Raw genomic sequence first — 20,751 nt, 5'->3', positions numbered from 1 at the left:
TTACTGCAAAATTCAAAGCTGTTCGTGAGTTTTCAGATCGCTCCATGATATCCACTGCTGTGACCGAAATCACTCACTATATAGTGTACTATGAAGTGAGTTCACCATTTTGTAGTGCTGTCTGAGTGTATACTGAGAATTATTACACCCTTTATAGTGGACTCATAGTATCCCACAATGCATTGTGAAAATGGTGTATAACCAAGCAATATATACCATCATGCATTGTTGTCGCGCATTTTCACACAGCTGTAAAAGTTGTTTCATAAGGACCGCTAAGTATTTTAAATTAAGTATAGCAGTAGTTTTTCCCTTATGACAACAGGCACGAAACAAATTTATAAAGTTGTGGCACAAAAATGGCAAATCTTGTGTTGGGGTGAATGGACTGAAGAAGAAACACTTTATAAACAGACATTCAAGTACAATTAAAAATAATAAGAAATAGAAAATAAGCTAAAATGGAATAAGAGAAAATACAAAAAGTTACAGGTCAGAGAGAGAGGAATAAATCATCTCATTATCTCTAGCCGCTTTATCCTGTTCTACAGGGTCGCAGGCAAGCTGGGGCCTATCCCAGCTGACTATGGGCGAAAGGCAGGGTACACCATGGACAAGTCGCCAGGTCATCACAGGGCTGACACAGACAACCATTCACACTCACACCTACGGTCAATTTAGAGTCGCCAGTTAACCTAACCTGTACGTCTTTGGACTGTGGGGGGGAAACCGTAGCACCTGGAGGAAACCCACGCAGACACGTAGAGAACATGCAAACTCCGCACAGAAAGGCCCTCACCGGCCACAGGGCTCGAACCTGGACCTTTTTGCTGTGAGGTGACAGCGCTCACGACTACACCACCGTGCCACCCCAGGAATAAATCAAAAGCCTCAAATTTGATTTAATAAAAGCCAGCGGCAAAGAAAGTATTCAGCCTTGATTTAAAAGAACTAAAAAGATGCAGTAGACACAAAGTCCTTTATATTTATTAATGTGGGAATAGTATAATATGCATCAGTATAATATGTATCACAAAAACACATGCATTTATTATTTTGAAAACCCACCAGCCGACTGATCCGGCATGTTTTAATTGTGCGACAGTAATGACCTAAATAACGGTGTGGCGGAATAGTATCTGAAAGTGTTTGTTTTTTTTTCCATTTTACCAATGAGCTCACTAAAGAGTCCTTTAAATAGAATTCCCTAGATAGTGAGTAGGGAGCAGTGAATTAGTGAGTGTGACTTTGGACATAGCACACAACTTTCCCAAACTCTGACCTGATTCATTGCTGTGTCATAGCGGAAGCCGGTATCTTTCTTCCGCTCCACCATGTTGAGGTTTGTAGTCAACGCTAACTGCTAGGTACAGTGGTGCTTGAAAGTTTGTGAACCCTTTAGAATTTTCTATATTTCTGCATAAATATGACCTAAAACATCATCAGATTTTCACACAAGTCCTAAAAGTAGGTAAAGAGAACCCACTTAAACAAATGAGACAAAAATATTATACTTGGTCATTTATTTATTGAAGAAAATGATCCAATATTACATATGTGAGTGGCAAAAGTATGTGAACCTCTAGGATTAGCAGTTAATTTGAAGGTGAAATTAGAGTCAGGTGTTTTTCAATCAATGGGATGACAATCAGGTGTGAGTGGGCACCCTGTTTTATTTAAAGAACAGGGATCTATCAAAGTCTGATCTTCACAACACATGTTTGTGGAAGTGTATCATGGCACGAACAAAGGAGATTTCTGAGGACCTCAGAAAAAGCATTGTTGATGCTCATCAGGCTGGAAAAGGTTACAAAACCATCTCTAAAGAGTTTGGACTCCACCAATCCACAGTCAGACAGATTGTGTACAAATGGAGGAAATTCAAGACCATTGTTACCCTCCCCAGGAGTGGTCGACCAATAAAGATCACTCCAAGACCAAGGGGTGTAATAGTCGGCAAGGTCATAAAGGACCCCAGGGTAACTTCTAAGCAACTGAAGGCCTCTCTCACATTGGCTAATGTTAATGTTCATGAGTCCACCATCAGGAGAACACTGAGCAACAATGGTGTGCATGGCAGGGTTGCAAGGAGAAAGCCACTGCTCTCCAAAAAGAACATTGCTGCTCATCTGCAGTTTGCTAAAGATCACGTGGACAAGCCAGAAGGCTATTGGAAAAATGTTTTGTGGACGGATGAGACCAAAATAGAACTCTTTGGTTTAAATGAGAAGCGTTATGTTTGGAGAAAGGAAAACACTGCATTCCAGCATAAGAACCTTATCCCATCTGTGAAACACGGTGGTGGTAGTATCATGGTTTGGGCCTGTTTTGCTGCATCTGGGCCAGGACAGCTTGCCATCATTGATGGAACAATGAATTCTGAATTATACCAGCGAATTCTAAAGGAAAATGTCAGGACATCTGTCCATGAACTGAATCTCAAGAGAAGGTGGGTCATGCAGCAAGACAACGACCCTAAGCACACAAGTCGTTCTACCAAAGAATGGTTAAAGAAGAATAAAGTTCATGTTTTGGAATGGCCAAGTCAAAGTCCTGACCTTAATCCAATGGAAATGTTGTGGAAGGACCTGAAGCGAGCAGTTCATGTGAGGAAACCCACCAACATCCCAGAGTTGAAGCTGTTCTGTATGGAGGAACGGGCTAAAATTCATCCAAGCCGGTGTGCAGGACTGATCAACAGTTACCCCAAATGTTTAGTTGCAGTTATTGCTGCACAAGAGGGTCACACCAGATACTGAAAGCAAAGGTTCACATACTTTTGCCCCTCACAGATATGTAATATTGGATCATTTTCTTCAATAAATAAATGACCAAGTATAATATTTTTGTCTCATTTGTTTAACTGGGTTCTCTTTATCTACTTTTAGGACTTGTGTGAAAATCTGATGTTGTTTTAGGTCATATTTATGCAGAAATATAGAAAATTCTCAAGGGTTCACAAACTTTCAAGCACCACTGTAGATAAAGATGACCTAAAAGATGGTTACAGGTCTGATTTTCTGACATGCTCTGGGGGATATTATGATCAAACTGCCTCATCCGTCTACCCTCACGGAATGGATAGACGACGTGAAGTTGTGGTCCAACGTCAGCTATGCTGACATTGACCATTTTATTCTTAGTGAGGGCGTTGATGGCGAGGAGCTAAGGAACTACAAAAGCACAGAGGTGTACAATTATCTACACAGTAATAAAATTGGCAAAATTATATGTAAAAGAGAGGGAGAGTTTGTTTGCTTAAAGACTGAGGTTCAGCCTAGCCAAAGCACCAAAAAAAAATAAATAAATAAAAAAAATAAATTCCTACAGGTCATGCAGCAGCCTACCTTTCAGATAATAGTTATGTCAGAGTAGAACGATTATATTGGTTTACTAATAAATGTACGGTTTATATATTGTAAGCTGCTTTGGACAAAAGTGTGCCAAATACCATAACCATATTTGCCATAAGTGCCTAGGTCTAGTCTAATAGAACTCTACCAGCCTACTGTACCGTGATGTCTCTTGTATAGGCTCAAGAGGCAAAAGCTAGGAGAGAAGCATAGGCTAACCATTTTAATGCAAATGCTATCAAACTTTGGGGAAAAAATTAAAAATAAATTTAAACACATACTTAAATAATTCCTTGTCTATGTATTTGTCCAAGCTTCAACTTCTTAACTACCCTGATCATTCCAGATATTGAATGGTATTTGTAGGCTATTTGTTTACACTAGTACTTCAGCACTGGTCACTCTTGGATTCTCTTGGCTACATGCACTTATTGTTAGTCACTTTTGCCGCTTTTCCACTACAAACGCGGCTGAGTCGGGCTGAGCCGTGCCATGCTGAGTCGAGGTGAGTGAGGCTATTGGAGTTGCATTTCGACTACAACCGCGCTGAACCATGCTGGCTGGAAGTGGGTGGACACATTGGGTGGAGTTAGCGAAAGTGGGTGGACGTCACGTGATGTCATTAAGCAGCGCAAACAGTGACATCAGTGACCTTTTAAGCGGTAGTCTCACGACCCGAATAGTAAACAATAAACATGGACATGGAGTCGTTAGTGTTGCTGGTCTTGGTTCTGTGGCTTGTTGTCACCGACAACGCCAACAGATACTGGCAAGAGCGTATAGATGAGGCGAGGCGCATAAGGCTTCAGAAATTCTCGTAATTCGTAATTCTTCTTCTTCCAGGTTTACAGATCCCAGCGTGCTCGCGGGGCGTGTGTGGGCATGTGAGGACACTCCTCCTCACCAATCAGTGCACAGGGGAGTGTCTGCTCACGCCCCCAGCCTCACTCAGCTCGGTTTGGCTCGCTTCAGCCCCACTCCAAAACGGTGCGAGTTTTAGGGGCTAAGCAGGGCTGAAGTGAGCTGAGTCGTGCTGTTTTTTGGTAGTCGAAACGCGAGCCGTGTCGGGCTGAAGTGAGCTGAAGCGAGCTGAAAAAGGGTAGTGGAAAAGGGCCATTTGAATAAAAACTCCAGCTAAATGACTAATGTAGTGTAATGTTTGAATAATGTACAATATCTAAACAATTACACAATTAAATGTTGATTAAGCCGTTTCTGGGGGCATAAGTTAAACACCATGAGGTGTTATTCAAGTAAAAATGGTTTAAATTTTTATTTATTTATTTTCGGTGTTCGACTACAGCAGTGATTCTCAAACTGTGGTACACATACCACTAGTGGTACGCAGGCTCCATTCTAGTGGTACGCCAAAGAATCACTTAATTGAATATAAATAAAATTAAAAAAATAAAAATAAAAACGTGAAATACTATCCATAATATCCGAATGGATGAAAATCTCTTATCAACCGATGACAAGAAAATGAAAGGAGATACAAATTAAGTTAATAATTAAAAAAAAAAGTTTGCAAGTGCTTCTGGGTAGCCATACGTAGCATACGTACGCATTCCCGCCGGTTCCGCTGACAGACAGTTATCCGCCATTGGTAGACTAGGCTGTGATGGGAAAAGGTGGAGGTGGCTTTGCTAATTATGACGAGTACGACAAAATTACTGTCGTGGCTTAAATCCGCGAATGGGAGCGTGGATCAGGAGAGAGGGAGAACTGAAGAGGACGTGTGTGAGCCGAGCGCAGATGCTAATGACAGTGGCAAAACCAGCCCCAGAACTGCTAGCAAACAGCAGAAACCAGTGAGGAGGAAGTATGACAAAAAATACATAAAACTGGGATTCATTTGGAGCGGGACAGAGGAGCTGCCCAGGCCGCAGTGTGTTGTATGCGGGGACGTTCTGAGCAATGAGTCCATGAAACCATTGCATCTCAAACGGCATCTTACAACCAAACACACAGCACTAAAAGACAAACCAATGGATATTTTTTTTTACGAAAACGTGATGAACTGAAGCAGTCCAAGTCCACCAATCTGTCCTATGGTACACCTGTAGCCAAAGCGCAGGAAGCTTCATATCGTGCCAGCCTCCTGATCGTCAGAGCCGGTAAGCCGCACACAATTGGGGAACTGCTGTGTTTACCATTAGCCAAAGAGATGACATGTATCATGCTTAATGCTTTTCCTCACTTTTGTTTTATTCTTAATCTTTATTCTTTATTTTTGTTCTTCCTCTGTTTGTGGGTGTGTGTTTCTGTTTCAGAAAGCAGTCACTGGAGTTAAACGGCAAGAACTGCAGCTATGCATAGCCTGTTTTGATTTTTTTCAAGTACATCGAGTACAGTACTTTTTTTTACTTAACATTTAAGTACAGTTATTTAACTTAAGTACATTTTCATTTAATCTTTAAGAACTGTTAATATTTTAGTACAATGTTTATTTCACTTTTATGTGCAATTAATTTTATTTGATTCATTATTTAAGTACAGTGTTTTATTTTCCTATATTTAAAACACAGTGTTACTGTTCAAAGTACTGTGTGTAATGTTAGTGGCCAACAATATTAAATATACTTGTTAAATAAAACCTCCCCCTTGTTTTTAATGAATACTTAGGCCTACTACGCTACTGTATTTTAATGTTGGTCATTATGGTGGTACTTGGAGAGCCAAGTATTTTCTGAGGTGGTACTTGGTGAAAAAAGTTTGAGAACCACTGGACTAGAGGAAATTTAAGGGCCATTTTATTTTGGCCTGGACCACTAAGAATTCAGGGATACTGGCCCAAGTGGTGACCAAGTACTGAAGTTAATTTTTAGGCCTGTATCTTAAGGGATTTTGATACTATGCAACATCAAAACCACTCGCCAGCAGCGGAAACTGATGTTAAATGGCAGGTGGGTAGGTGAGTGAACCCTGCATTGGTTATTTTTTCTTTTGCACTGAAACCTAATTTAAAATAAGTAAATAGCTTTGCTCTGATTGGCTCACATCCAACTCTATCATCCATACTCACCAATTCTGTTAGCACATCACCAAAATCAGCCTGTTTTATCTTAAGCCTCGGTCACAACCAGCCGTATGTGCTCCTACGGCCGGTCTACGTGCAAAAAACGCAAGAAACGCACGGAGGGCGCGCGTGTGACGTGCTGATTTTCAAGCCGTAGACCGGCCGCAGAGGTTCTTTGTCATCATGTCAAACAAACTCTACAGGCGCTTCCGTTTTTTTCAGGTTGCAAGACAGACGCACGTTGGCCTTAAGTTTTTCTCCATGAACAAAAAAAAAAAATGCAGCGATTTGGGAAACGGCAAAAAAAAAAAAAAAAAAAAATCGTACGTCCGGTTGTGACCTAGGCTTAAAGGGATTTTTATGCCATGCTAAAACAGCATGAGGGGAGAAAAAAAAAAAAGTTTTTTTTAAATAAAAGTAAACATCAAACTTTACAAAAGCATAACAATTGAAAAACTGTATTTCATTGGCTTTGTACCTGTACTCTGCACAATGACAAAGTTGAATCTAATCTTTAAAAAAAAAAAAAAACCCACACCAACCATTCAATTTGTAAATCCCCCCCACACACACATCCAACCAACCTTATTTTTCAAATCATACATGTAAAAGTAGCAAAACAGTAGAGAACTAAGACATTTAGCCCAACCTTTCCTGCATTAGTTGAGATAGTGTTCGCCATAAGTCCCTCGAGGTAACTGCTCAGACTAACTCCTTTCACAGAGATGATGGCCTCCTGGGTCAACACAGTCCTGTAATATCAGATCAAACAGCATCAGTGCACTCAAGGTGGTTATAAGGGCCGGTGGTTTAAACCCCAGGTTTATGGTTACCTGCATGGTACAATGGATTTTATAAAAAAAAAAAAAAAAAAAAAAACACCCCGTTAAAATCATTTTTTTTCTACATTAGAAAAACCTAAGAGGCCACGATATACAATTTCAAATAAATAAATAAATAAATAAAAAAAACTTTCCCCACGTTTTATGTGACCTGACCTGTACAATTCAATTGAAAAACAAAAATCTGTTAGGGGGAAAAACATTCATAAAAAATGTAAAATAAGCTGGTTGCATAAGTGTGCACACCCTTAAACTAATACTTTGTTGAAGCACCTTTTGATTTAATTACAGCATCCAGTCTTTTTGGGTACACACCTGCCATCAATTAAAATGACTGATTAACCCCAAATAAAAGTTCAGACATTTACCCAGTTGCATCCTTCAGCAAAAGCCATGGTTCGCAGAAAGCTTACAAAGCATTAAAGGGATCTCATTGTTGAAAGGTATCAGTCACAAGGGTATGAAAAGAAAAATTATATATATATATATATATATATATATATATATATATATATATATATATATATATATATATATATATATATTATATATAAAAAAATAATAAAAAAAATGAATGAACCCTTTATTATCACTGTTACCAGTGAAATTGACCATCAACCTGTCCTTACAGAGGGGGAACAGGACAGGAAGACAGGGATAAAAGAAACACAGTAGTAACATGAGGAAAGATGAGGGGAAAAAAAAAAAAAAGAACCCCCCCCCCCCCCCCCCCCCACTATGCTCCTATCAGGAGTACAGTGTGGGAGCATTTAAAAACCTCCGCACAAGCACACAATAACACTAGGACACTTTAAAACATGGGACTTGAGGGGAGGGGAGGAGGTAGAGGTAACCCAGCGCAAGCAAGCAGCCGTCCGCTCCTGCAGCCATGCAAACGGCGCTGGTCACGCACCCGCTTGTCACACTGGGGGTGAAAAACGGCGACCGCGGAAAATTGGGGAAGGAATGCGAAGAATGCAAGAGTGTCTCCCAGCAGTGACCTTCTGGGGGAAATGTTTTCCCAGCAACGGCCTTGATCGAGGCCGGTGCTGTTCAGGGAGCTGAATGTCGATAAGATATTGTTTGGTCTTTCAAACAGACGCAGTCTTTATACGTCCACACCACTCGTCCATATCTGTCCATTTCTGTTCAATTAAATTTGGTCTCCGAAATACTTATTCCTTGCAAAACCGAAAGTGTCTCCAAGATGACAACCATGTTGTGGTTCAAGTTCTACCACAGTCTGAGTGCCGACAGCTTTGCCCACCGCTCCAATCATATCGGGCAGCTTTGTGGGGCTTTGAACAGCTGTCACCGTTGTCCGATTTCCTCGATATACCAGGGCAATGCCTAATCCAATCAGCAAAAGTCTGATAATCATGGTTCCAAATAGGTAGATATCTTCAATGTCCTCCAACGTTCCGGCAGGACAGGTGGGTTTCCCCCGAACCCAGAAACTGTGTCAATTTCGTTAGGAGACCAGTTTATCAAATCCATGCTTTTTTAGTTTAGAAATTCAATGCGGAGAGATAATAATAATAATAATAATAATAATAATAATAATAATAATAGGCATTAGATATACCATGGAGCACAGTGAAGATAGTCATCAAGAAGTGGAGAAAATATGGGACAACAGTGACATTAACGAGAACTGGACGTCCCTCCAAAATTGATGGAAAGACAAGACAAAAACTGGTCAGGGAGGCTGCCAAGAGGCCTACAGCAACACTGAAGGAGCTCCAGGAAGTTCTGGCAAGTATCAGTTGTGTACTACATGTGACAATCTCCCGTATTCTCCATATGTCTGGACTATGAGATAGGGTCAAAGAAAAACATCCAGGCCCAGCTAAATTTCGCAGAAAAATACATCAACTCTCCCAAAAGCATGTGGGAAAACGTGTTGTGGTCTGATGAAACCAAGGTTGAACTTTTTGGCCACAATTCCAAAAGGTATGTTTGGTGCCAAAAAAAAAAAAAAAAACCCCACACACACACTGCACATCACCAAAAGAACACCATATCCATGGTGAAGCATGGTGGTGGCATCATCATGTTTTGGGGTTGTTTTTCTTCAGCTGGAACAGGGGCTTTAGTCAAGGTGGAGGGAATTATGAACAGTTCTAAATACCAGTCAATTTTGGCCCAAAACCAGTGTCTGCTAAAAAGCTGAAGACAAAAAGGAATTTCATCTTTCAGCATGACAATGATTTCCCCCCCCCAATTCCATTTTTTTGGAATGGCCCAGCCACAGCCCAGACCTAAATCCAACTGAAAATCCGTGGGGTGACCTGAAGAGGGCTGTGCACAAGAGATGCCCTTGCAATCTTACAGATTTTGAGTGCTTTTGCAAGGAAGAGTGGGCAAATATTGCCAAGTCTAGATGTGGCAGGCTGACAGACTCCTACCCAAAAAGGGCTGAATGTTGTAATTAAATTAAAAGGTGCTTCAACAAAAAGTATTAGTTTAAGGGTGTGCACACTTATGCAACCAGCTTATTGTACAACCAGCTTATTGTACAACCCACCCCCCAATGTTTGTTTTCAATCGAATTGTACAGGTTATAGGTCACATTAAAGGCAGGAAAAGTTTTGAATTTATTTAGTCTTTTTTTTTTTTTTACACACACATTAGAATAACCTATCATCTTAACGGGTTGTGTACACTTTATATCCACTGTATGTGACAGTCATGTAACTGTGTGAACTTGTTTTGCATGTTCCTCCTAAAACAAATTAAATTGCTTAAAAAAAAAAAAAGTGCACCAACTGCATTTTACTAAGCCAATACCGACTACCGAATTTGTTTTAAAGTTAACCTGCCATTACTGATTCTGATTTTCTTGGTTTAAGAATACTAGCAGACTACACATCTATATAATCATTTTCTCCCTCAGTCCCACGATGAACATTTTAACAATATACCGTCACAAAACAGTTTTACAGAAATCTGCAAATTCTTATTATGCATTTTACATAAACGAATTTATAAATGTACGCCTAATGAGCAAGCCAGAAGTGACTGTGGCAAGGAAAAACTCAATGACGTGAGGAAGAAACCTTGAGAGGAACCAGCTTTAAAAGGGGGAATCAATCCACATCTGGGTGACAAGATTATAAATAACTTATTTCTATACCCATGTGCTATATAATCAAAAAAGTACAACTGTGTAACCAGGATCTTCATTATCATTTTAACATGAAGTCAAGTTTGATGTTATCAGCTATTCACTAATGGAGACTCAAGTGCAAGACTGTTTGTGGCAACTTCAGTCCTTAAATTATCATGGCAATTATCATGGCTTGTCCCAAGCCATGTGAGATAAAGCTACTTCACCAAAAGGTGCAATTTTTTCTCTAGCCCTTTTTACTAATCTTTACAAGGGGTGCCATGGAGGGCACTGTATGGGCAATTTAGAGTAGCCAGGTGACCTAAGCCACATGTCTTTGGACTGTGGGACAAAACAGAAGACCCCAGAGGAAAGGAAAAGCCACAAGGTTCAAACTCAGAACCTTCTTGCTGTAAGGGTTCATCACTGCACCACCATGCCACCTTTTAACATTATTAATAATACAATATAGTATACAAAAATAATTGCACATTATATAATTCTTTTTTGTTCAAAAAGTAAAAAAAACAAAAACATGAGTTTAAAAGACCATGCAGCTTTTTGTATACAATCTTATAAACAGCAAATCTAAATAAATAAATAAATAAATAAATAAATAAATAGGCCTGTATCTGGTTTCCCTTTTCAAAACACATTCAGAAGCACCAGTCTTCCTTAACTTTTAACTTCAGTACAGAAATAACGATTCTTGTACCTTTTACACAGGGGGGAGGAGAAAAAAAAAAAAGTGGTACCAAGTGTGCACAAAAAGCAACACCATTATTCTCAAATTACTGGCATGCACGTTATGCATGGCAGTAATTTACACTAGACACCACTGTGCTGCACATCATGCCTCATTCCGGAACACTGGCATGCCATCACATGCTGGGACAGCATTATGCAGAATGTTACATCTTCCTCCAACACAGTAAAATATCTCCAAACAGGTACTTTTCCTTTAAGTGTGTCGGTTCACATAACATCGGGGCAAAGGGAGTCCATGCACACACTGTCGTCAGGGAGAGGGGCAGAGAACATGAATGTGTGGATGGAAACAGACAAGTGTTAGGACAAGTGGACAAAATCTGCAACAAAACTGGCAATATTCAGGCTTCATCATCCGATCAACAATCAGTGCCGATCAGGATGAAAATCATCCGGTTCTGATCACTGGCAAGTTAATTGGTGCAACTTTATTACCAAATTTCAAAACAGTATGTTAAGTAGCATGCTTTGCTCAGTCATTCAAGCTCATGACAAGATTAACAGAATTAACTTAATTTCTTTGTGAGGAACTGCTCCATATTCAAATAGTTTTAGATTTTTCATTTACAATTTTTTTTTGCCCAATATGCTTACACATCACTCAGATGGCATTATAGAAGTGATAAAATCCCTTTCATAAATTCAAAGATAAGTCATGGCACCGATATGAAAAGTTTCCCCTTTCTTGGGAGCACCTTTCAGTGAGAACAGCACCATTTTTATTTTTGGATCGCTGCCCTATGTCTTGTCTTCACCCAGTCACGTCATTGGTATACTGTACAGTTGTGTCATGATTGTGTGCATCTGTTTTGTATTCATTCTCATTTGTCTACTTACAGTATGCGCTTCTAGATTCCATGTCACGTTGCAAGATCTTACAAAGTATTTTCTAAAGCAAGCTCTGAGCCATGTTTAGGTTTCCCTGTCTTTTTTAGTTCAAAAGATGCCCCTCTGACTTTGTGGAGGATACTGCTCCCCTCTCTGGCTTCATAAAGAATGCCACTCTGCCTCTGCTCTGCTGAAGACTTCACTCCAGCTCCCTGCACCATTGAGGAAGTTGTCACTCCACCCCCTGCTGGCTTTGCAGATGATGCCGCCGTTGTGCTAGTTCGTCCTGGCTTTGCTGATGACATAGTAGTCTTGTCACCTGACTCCAGTGCTGATCGCTAAAGCCATCCTACAGGTCTGTTCTGTATCCAGCTCCTGCCTTAACTGAGGAGGCCTCATTATCTCCCCGTTTCGATGAGGTGGTCAATCCATCTCCCTGCTTCACGGAGGACATCACTCTGCCTCCATGCTTCACTGAGGATGTAGTGCCCCTACCTTCTCCACTAAGAATGCTGTGCTGCATCCTTGACCCACTGAGGAGGTCACTGTGCCTCCTTGCTCTGCTCAGAACAATCACTCTACCTCCCTGCTCTACTGAAGATGCCCCTCCTTCTGGCCAATGCCTTCCTCTTGACCCTTGTCAGCTTTTGGAAGGTCTGCCAAAGAATCCTATGTTTTGCCATTTCAGAGGAACGAACAGTTCAATTCTAGCATGAGCAGCACTACTCTTGTTTTGACTCTATCCAGGTCCTGTGATTAGTATATTGTCCTGTTGTGTTAAGATTGTGTACCTATTATTGATTCATTTTTATTTTTGTTGTCGATTTAAGCCTATGTAATTCTATGTTTTGTTGCAAGACAATCTGCATTTTGTGGTACTAAGTTTCAAGCCATGATTTTGGTTCTCTGTTTATTTCCAAGTTCAGTTTCCTGGTTTTGACCTGCATCTCTTTTCTTGCTTCAAGACAACCTTTGTGTTTTACTCTCTGTCCATTTTGTAACCCCTGCCATAGACTGACAATTTCTAGTTTGCCCAAAATAAAGTACAAGCTGTTGTTTGAGTCCAACCCACACATTACAGAAAACTTTACCACCAAGACAACCTGAGCCCAGTAAGGCACACCCTCTTTCTCTCTGCGACTCAATCCACATTTTACAGGTACACTATATGGCCAAAAGTTTGTGGACACCCTACCATCTGTGGGCCTTCTCCAAACTATTCCCAATAGCCACATTCCAAAAACTAGTGGAAAGCAGTCCCAGAAGCATGCAAGTTATTAGAACACCAAGGGGGGAAACTAAATTTGGAATGCAGAATTTCCCATTAATTACTCAACTGTGGAGGCCCACCATCGTCTAATTTATCCTGCCACAGTTTCATAAACAAAAAACACCTTTACATAAACACCACACACTGTTTTGCCCCATTGCTTCAGAAACACTCTCGTGCGCCATCAGCTCCACTCCCCTCCCCTGCTGTACGCACACATGCTCACACTCTGGATCATCACCTGGCTGCCTCGGAGACACAACACTGTTTGATTTGAGATATGTAACGTTAATTTTACAGTATCCGCTGCAATTATCCACTAGTGCAAACAATCTTTACATCATTGTAAGACAACAAATCGACCCACACATCGCCATCAGCTTGCTCATCAGGGATAAAATTAGTTCACATATTTTAAAAAAAAAAAGCCTCTATTTTTCTGTAGAGCTGTTTTGCGACAATGTCTGTTGCTAAAAGCACTATACAAATAAACTGACTTGACGTCAAACAAATAGGCAATGCAAAAGTCATCGTTAATAATTAACATTAATCAACTTTAGTTTTATGAATGTTAACATCAGTATGTCCATATGAGACTTCATCTCAATTTAAAACAATCTGCTATTGAATTTGCAGAGTTTTAGGTTGTTTCTGAGTTGGATAAGTTAACCTTAATGCTGCAAAAACATCCAGTCATGCATTTTCATCCTTCAAGATATGATTGCTTCAACCAGAGCTACTGCGATTTTCAGCAAATTCTGAGACACGATTCTTTGTTAAAAAGTGCTGGCCTTATGAAAATGACTTCATAAAATCCTGGGTTTTCTGTGTGTGTGATGTACTCAAATAGGTTGTAAAGTTCACCAATAAATAAAAAACTGGTTTGACAATTTTTTTGCATCTGAATTCTGTTCCAAAAAATAAATAAATAAATAAATAAATAAAACTAAATAAATCACTAAAAGCTTGTCCACCATTAGCTTGGAGTGATTTATAGGTCAGTGACCAGCGGTCTCAAAAGTAGCCGTCACCGGCGGCAAATCGTCAGCTATGGCTTGTTATGCCGCCGGCTATTGTCAGTTGAGTCACAAAATTTAATATTAAATATTTCTGACAGCAAAAAAAAAAAAAAAAAAAAGTTGTGAACGTAAATTACATCCACTATGTCATGCATTGCCGCGTCAACTGTGTTTACATCCTCAACATGAGTGCAGCCATTACTGCCGCCTGTGTTGCCAGATTGGGCGGTTTCCCGCCCAATTTGGGCAGTTTTAAGTGCATTTTGGCGGGTTTTGAACATATTTTGGGCTGTAAAACGTCAGCAGTATCTGGCAACATTTTTTTTACTTAATACAAGAAATTAATGGATGCCAATGTTTTTGCCAAAATGGTATTTTATTTTCCATTGTTTAGGCAGCTTCAGCATCATACTGTGAGATTCTGTTCAAATTGTTTTTTTTCTTCTATGAAGCCTGAGCCATTTATTTTATTAGTTTATAATTATTGTTTAATTTAGTCTTCAGGAGAGACTGACTGCACACAGTACTAGTATTAATAGGTTTTTTTTCTTACATGAAAGCTGAGGCAATTATATTTTAAGGTAACTTCATGTTGTGCTGTGAGGTTCTATGCACTTTAACTTTTGAACCAACAGGAGCATTTGGATAAGTAAAGCCTATTTTTCTGCATTTTTGTAGTCCTGGTAAAGTTGTTTATAGGACCATTTCTCAGTGTCTTTTTTTAATCAACAGTTTTTCAGTAATAACTTAAATATTTAACATATCACTCAATTTTAAACAACCCCTGCGCCTCCCCCATGGCTTGCCCCCATAGTTTCCAAAATTTCTGTGGGAAACACTGGCATGCATAACAACGCTAATCAAGCTTAAGCTAGACGACCTGCCTCAAATACCTGTCCCGGGTAAATATGTTATCCCAATTTTAGATGGCCTGTTCCAAACCATCCCACCCCATGAAAAATTCATACTTGCATCCATCCATCCATCCCTGCACGCTTTGCGTGCATTATGTCTGCCAGCGGCAGACATTTTACCATTTTGAACCCTGCTGTAAATTATTTGTACCCTGCTATTCTCCCAAACTTTGAAGCCCCTGAGTGATGTTGCACATGTGAGGTGATATGCTCCACTGCCTTCTTTTGTGTCCACACTGACTAATATTCTCTACAATGGCGTGCGTTCTTGAGACTATTCTTTTGAAAAAGACGATGAAAGCTACAAGGGGATGGTTCACACATGGTTCGAATTGCATGGGAGCAGAATTCCCATAGATTGAGGACTGACTCCCATGAAAGTAGTAAAATCATCTCTGTGGGGTCTCTAAAAATGCATCATTATATTTTATACACACACTTGCCAGTCATACCCACTCTACTGCTGATCATCTTCCATACATCTTCCTTTTTGGCTGCATCTTTGTACAGCTTGTGCTTTGTCAAAGTATGCGATTCTTTGACACTTTATAATCAGCTTTTCCTCTATTGATGCAACAAGGATGTACAAAGATGCTCAGAAAAATAGCACATACTCCAACAACGCCACATGTAAACAATTACCTGATTGGTCAGATATTTTGTCGGATCAGGTTCAAGTCGGGGGGGGGGGGGGGGGGGGGAATCAGTCCAGAAGCAATCTCACTGATACCAATAAACCCAGGCCTGGGCTACTGAGGTATTTCACCCACGTGACCAAGTCACGTGACGCAGCCATTTTGGACGGCACGCTTAAGCAGGGGTGATAGCGTTCCGGCGCCGCGCCAGATTTCTGGCGTACCGCGGCGCCCTTTACTGTCTATCTACTGACGACCAACCACAGACTGCAGGGGACCGATTTATTTATTAATTAGTTATTGGTATTGTGGGGCTGAGCATTTAGGCAAACCAGATCCACTGCATTCTTAGGAATGCAATGGATTTTAAGTCAGATTAAAGGAAATAAAATGATAGCACAAATAAAGGAATAAAATCTGTATGTAGCTGCTGAAACAGTTACAGTGGTGCTTGAAAGTTTGTGAACCCATTAGAATTTTCTACATTTCTGCATAAATATGACCTAAAACATCATCAGATTTTCACACAAGTTCTAAAAGTAGATAAAGAGAACCCAGTTAAACAAATGAGACAAAAACATTATACTTGGTCATTTATTTATTGAGGTAAATGATCCAATATTCCATATCTGTGAGTGGCAAAAAAGTATGTGAACCTCTAGGATTAGCAGTTAATTTGAAGGTGAAATTAGAGTCAGGTGTTTTTCAATCAATGGGATGACAATCAGGTGTGAGTGGGCACCTTGTTTTATTTAAAGAACAGGGATCTATCAAAGTCTGATCTTCACAACACGTGTTTGTGGAAGTGTATCATGGCACGAACAAAGGAGATTTCTGAGGACCTCAGAAAAAGCGTTGTTGATGCTCATCAGGCTGGAAAAGGTTACAAAACCATCTCTAAAGAGTTTGGACTCCACCAATCCACATTCAGACAGACTGTGTACAAATGGAGGAAATTCAAGACCATTGTTACCCTCCCCAGGAGTGGTCGACCAACAAAGATCACTCCAAGAGCAAGGCATGTAATAGTCGGTGAGGTCACAAAGGACCCCAGGGTAACTTCTAAGCAACTGAAGGCCTCTCTCACTTTGGCTAATGTTAAAATGTTCATGAGTCCACCATCAGGAGAACACTGAACAACAGTGGTGTGCATGGCAGGGTTGCAAGGAGAAAACCACTGCTCTCCAAAAAGAACATTGCTGCTCATCTGCAGTTTGCTAAAGATCATGTGGACAAGCCAGAAGGCTATTGGAAAAATGTTTTGTGGACGGATGAGTCCAAAATAGAACTCTTTGGTTTAAATGAGAAGCGTTACGTTTGGAGAAAGGAAAACACTGCATTCCAGCATAAGAACCTTATCCCATCTGTGAAACATGGTGGTGGTAGTATCATGGTTTGGGCCTGTTTTGCTGCACCTGGGCCAGGACGGCTTGCCATCATTGATGGAACAATGAATTCTGAATTATACCAGCAAATTCTAAAGGAAAATGTCAGGACATCTGTCCATGAACTGAATCTCAAGAGAAGGTGGGTCATGCAGCAAGACAACGGCCCTAAGCACACAAGTCGTTCTACCAAAGAATGGTTAAAGAAGAAAAAAGTTAATGTTTTGGAATGGCCAAGTCAAAGTCCTGACCTTAATCCAATCGAAATGTTGTGGAAGGACCTGAAGTGAGCAGTTCATGTGAGGAAACCCACCAACATCCCAGAGTTGAAGCTGTTCTGTATGGAGGAATGGGCTAAAATTCCTCCAAGCCGGTGTGCAGGACTGATCAACAGTTATCGGAAACGTTTAGTTGCAGTTATTGCTGCACAAGGGGGTCACACCAGATACTGAAAGCAAAGGTTCACATACTTTTGCCCCTCACAGATATGTAATATTGGATCATTTACCTCAATAAATAAATGACCAAGTATAATATTTTTGTCTCATTTGTTTAACTGGGTTCTCTTTATCTACTTTTAGGACTTGTGTGAAAATCTGATGTTTTAGGTCATATTTATGCAGAAATGTAGAAAATTCTAAAGGGTTCACAAACTTTCAAGCACCACTGTACTGAAGAATCAACCATAGTTTTAAATGTGTTCACCCACTTGCTCTGATTGACTTGTATTTGTTTCCTTTTATGTGCCAGCCTTTTAATTTTGGACCGCAGAGCTTTATCTGATTTCAGAGTTAAGCAGTTATCACATTGTAAATTAGAGGAAAGAGGTGTAATTGATGACAGTGGCTTTCTTGTAAAGTCTGGAGTGAGAGTTGCAAAAGTACTTGAGTGGTGTTTTAAAAATCTTTTACGGTTGTAGAGATGATTTTAGTTTAGAAAAAATAAAGGCAATTGCATGCAGACACCCCCACCTCTACCTAACATAGCACAATACAGAAAGTGTCTACATGGTCCTACAGTAATTGGTACTGTTAGAACCAGAAAAGGTTGCAGTTTTATGACCAACTTAGTATTGGAGGTTAACCCTAACAAATTCCTGGCTGCTGCACACAGTGCATATGGTGCAACGTGTCACCCGCTTCTGCTGGCTCCAGCGCTAAAAGTGAAAGTAAGTGCCTAACACAAGCTTGACACTTACTGTGTGGTGAGCTCTTTGGGATAGCACTTCTGACTTTTGTTTCCAAATCGTAGGAACCGCTCCGTGCACCAGATGTCGCTCAGGTCCTTCTATGTGAATTTTCCTCACAAATTTATCTTTTTAAAAATGTATGGAGCAGACACCAAACCATCCTGTCTGTACAAATCGAACCCATTCATTCCATAAGTGTCCTGTCGACTTTCAGCTATAATGGATCAAAATTCTGCTTTTTTAATGGGCTATACTTTAACAGCCTTGAACGACAACTCTTAGGAGGCATGCTTTGGTTTTAATTTTGTTTTGGAATTAATTAAAAAAATAAATAAATTTAAAAACGTGCTACACAAAAGCCAGAACGGTGCAGCACAGTGGTGTAAGCGGTTAGCACGGTCACCTCACAGCAAGAAGGTTCTGGGTTTGAGCCCAGCGGCTGGCGGGGGCCTTTCTATGTGGAGTTTGCATGTTCTCCCAGTGTCTGCGTTGGTTTCCTCCAGGTGCGTTGGTTTCCCCCACAGTTCAAAAGACATGTGGTTAGGTTAATATAGGACTGCCTTGGGCTGAGGTGCCCTTGAGCAAGGCACCTAACTCCCAACTGCTCCCTGGACACTGTTAGCATGGCTGTCCACTGCTCTGGGTGTGTGCGCTTCAGATGGGTTAAATGCAGAGAGGAATTTCACAAGCATGTGATGAATAAAGTTGTTCTTCTAAATGCTGTGACCTTTCAAGCATTGCGCATATGATGTCACTTCTTTTGAATTAACAATAAATTTACCAGGAACGCATTTGTGTAACAAATAAGTTAAATTTATATAGCGCCTTTCAAGAAACCCAAGGACACTTTACAATTATAGACAAAGAAAAAAAAAAAAACAAATAAAAATAAATAAAAAATAAAAGTAAAAAGTCCACCAAGTAGGGGTCAAGATGCAATTCCAGTGGTGTAGCAGCCACAGTCCCACCAAAAGGCACATGAAAACGAGTCCCACATCTCCAGCACAGCCGCTGTGACGCCATCAGCCACATCGCTCGAACACCACACCGTGGATCCACAAAGCGAGCAGAGAAGCTCCGCCACGCAGAGCGCTGGTGTGTCCCAAGCTGCCTGCACAGCCGCCGTGACGCCACCGAGCAACGTTGCTCGGAACATCACGCCAAGCACTAAAGCGCAGAGCGCTGGACAACCACGAATGTTAAATGAGCAACGAGCTCACTGCAGTCCACAGCTGGGAGCGCAGGCATCACCTACAGCGAACCAAGGCCTAGAGGGAACCAACGCCCAAAACTGGGTCTGGAGCTACACCACAACCGGCGGACAAAACACTCAAACACACAGAAAAAATAAATAAAATGAAAATTGAAAAAAAGAAAGAAAATAAAAAGCTCTGGTGAGAAGCGGCAGCCAGAATGCGCATGACGTACTCTCAACCGGAAACGGGGGAAAGAAAAAAAAAAAAAAAAAAACCCCATCGGTGGTAACGGTGGACTCCGAGCCAAACTGAGCTGAAATAACTGCTAAATAGAACATGTTCCAGGGCTCGTATTAAAATACAATTTAGACAGTAAACTATTTAACATGTCTAGTTTTATAAAAGGTATAATTTCCAGGGATGAGGTCATTTTCATAAGACTAGCACTTTAAGGTCTTTGTTGCGGCCGGCACGGAGGCAAACATACAAGATGTCATGCACATGCTCAGACAACATAACCATTTTCAGCCTTTGAGGAGCAAGTTGGCTCTTCATGGAACATTAAGCTCTTTGTAACGTTAATTCTTCAAGTTGAAGTACTGATAGCTAAGCAAGTTTAAGTTCAAAATGGGTATATTTTTGGCAAAAGTTAAATCATGCTGTATATTCTCAATTTTCATAAATAAACTGAACGTGGGTAACCACTTCTGCTTCATTCCTCTGAGGGCTGAAAAGTACGCTCTAGTCATTTTTTGTTTTGGCCATTTGTGAACTGTAACTCCTTTAGCATACTGTGTAGGTGTGACCTTTTAGGGTGTCCCTGCCTGGTTACAATTAGTCGGTGAGATTGGGAAGACTAGCACTTTAAGGTCTTTTAAGATCAGCAGCATCACAAAGTTAATAAGATTTAATTATGAGAGATGTAGCTAGCTAGCATAATTTGAGGCCAACAATCAGAGTCTCTGAACAAGGACTCTGTACAAGAGGTATCACAACTGTTCACAGGTCACATCCATGCTTTCTCGATCTTGCAAACAGAAGGAACATGCGCAAATGCACACCAAATTGATGGGTCTTACTTTAATGGGTCATCTGGATGTGGCTTGTAGACTAGCCTTTCATCTACAGACACCATGTTGGTAAATGTAATCTGGGAACAAACATACAGAGAAAGTGTATAAATATAGTGCTTGCAAAGCATTATATTGTTATTCTGAAACTTTT

At 40.5% G+C, this 20,751-nt stretch overlaps 1 protein-coding gene across 1 annotated transcript in view; it reads right to left on the bottom strand.

Annotated features, from left to right (window-relative positions):
* Positions 1-20,751, bottom strand: part of prelid3b (PRELI domain containing 3) — a 56,382-nt gene that overhangs the window by 9,884 nt on the left and 25,747 nt on the right. The window contains exons 4-5 of the mRNA XM_060918184.1: positions 20,607-20,677; positions 7,022-7,124 (exon numbers count right to left, since the gene is read on the bottom strand). Of these exons, the coding sequence (XP_060774167.1) occupies positions 7,022-7,124; positions 20,607-20,677 (174 nt within the window). The remainder of the gene's footprint in view (positions 1-7,021; positions 7,125-20,606; positions 20,678-20,751) is intronic.

This window comes from Neoarius graeffei, chromosome 4 (assembly GCF_027579695.1).
Source record: "Neoarius graeffei isolate fNeoGra1 chromosome 4, fNeoGra1.pri, whole genome shotgun sequence".
NCBI lineage: Eukaryota > Metazoa > Chordata > Actinopteri > Siluriformes > Ariidae > Neoarius > Neoarius graeffei.
Note: the sequence above shows the minus strand (reverse complement) of the source record. Positions and strands in the feature narration are given on the sequence as shown.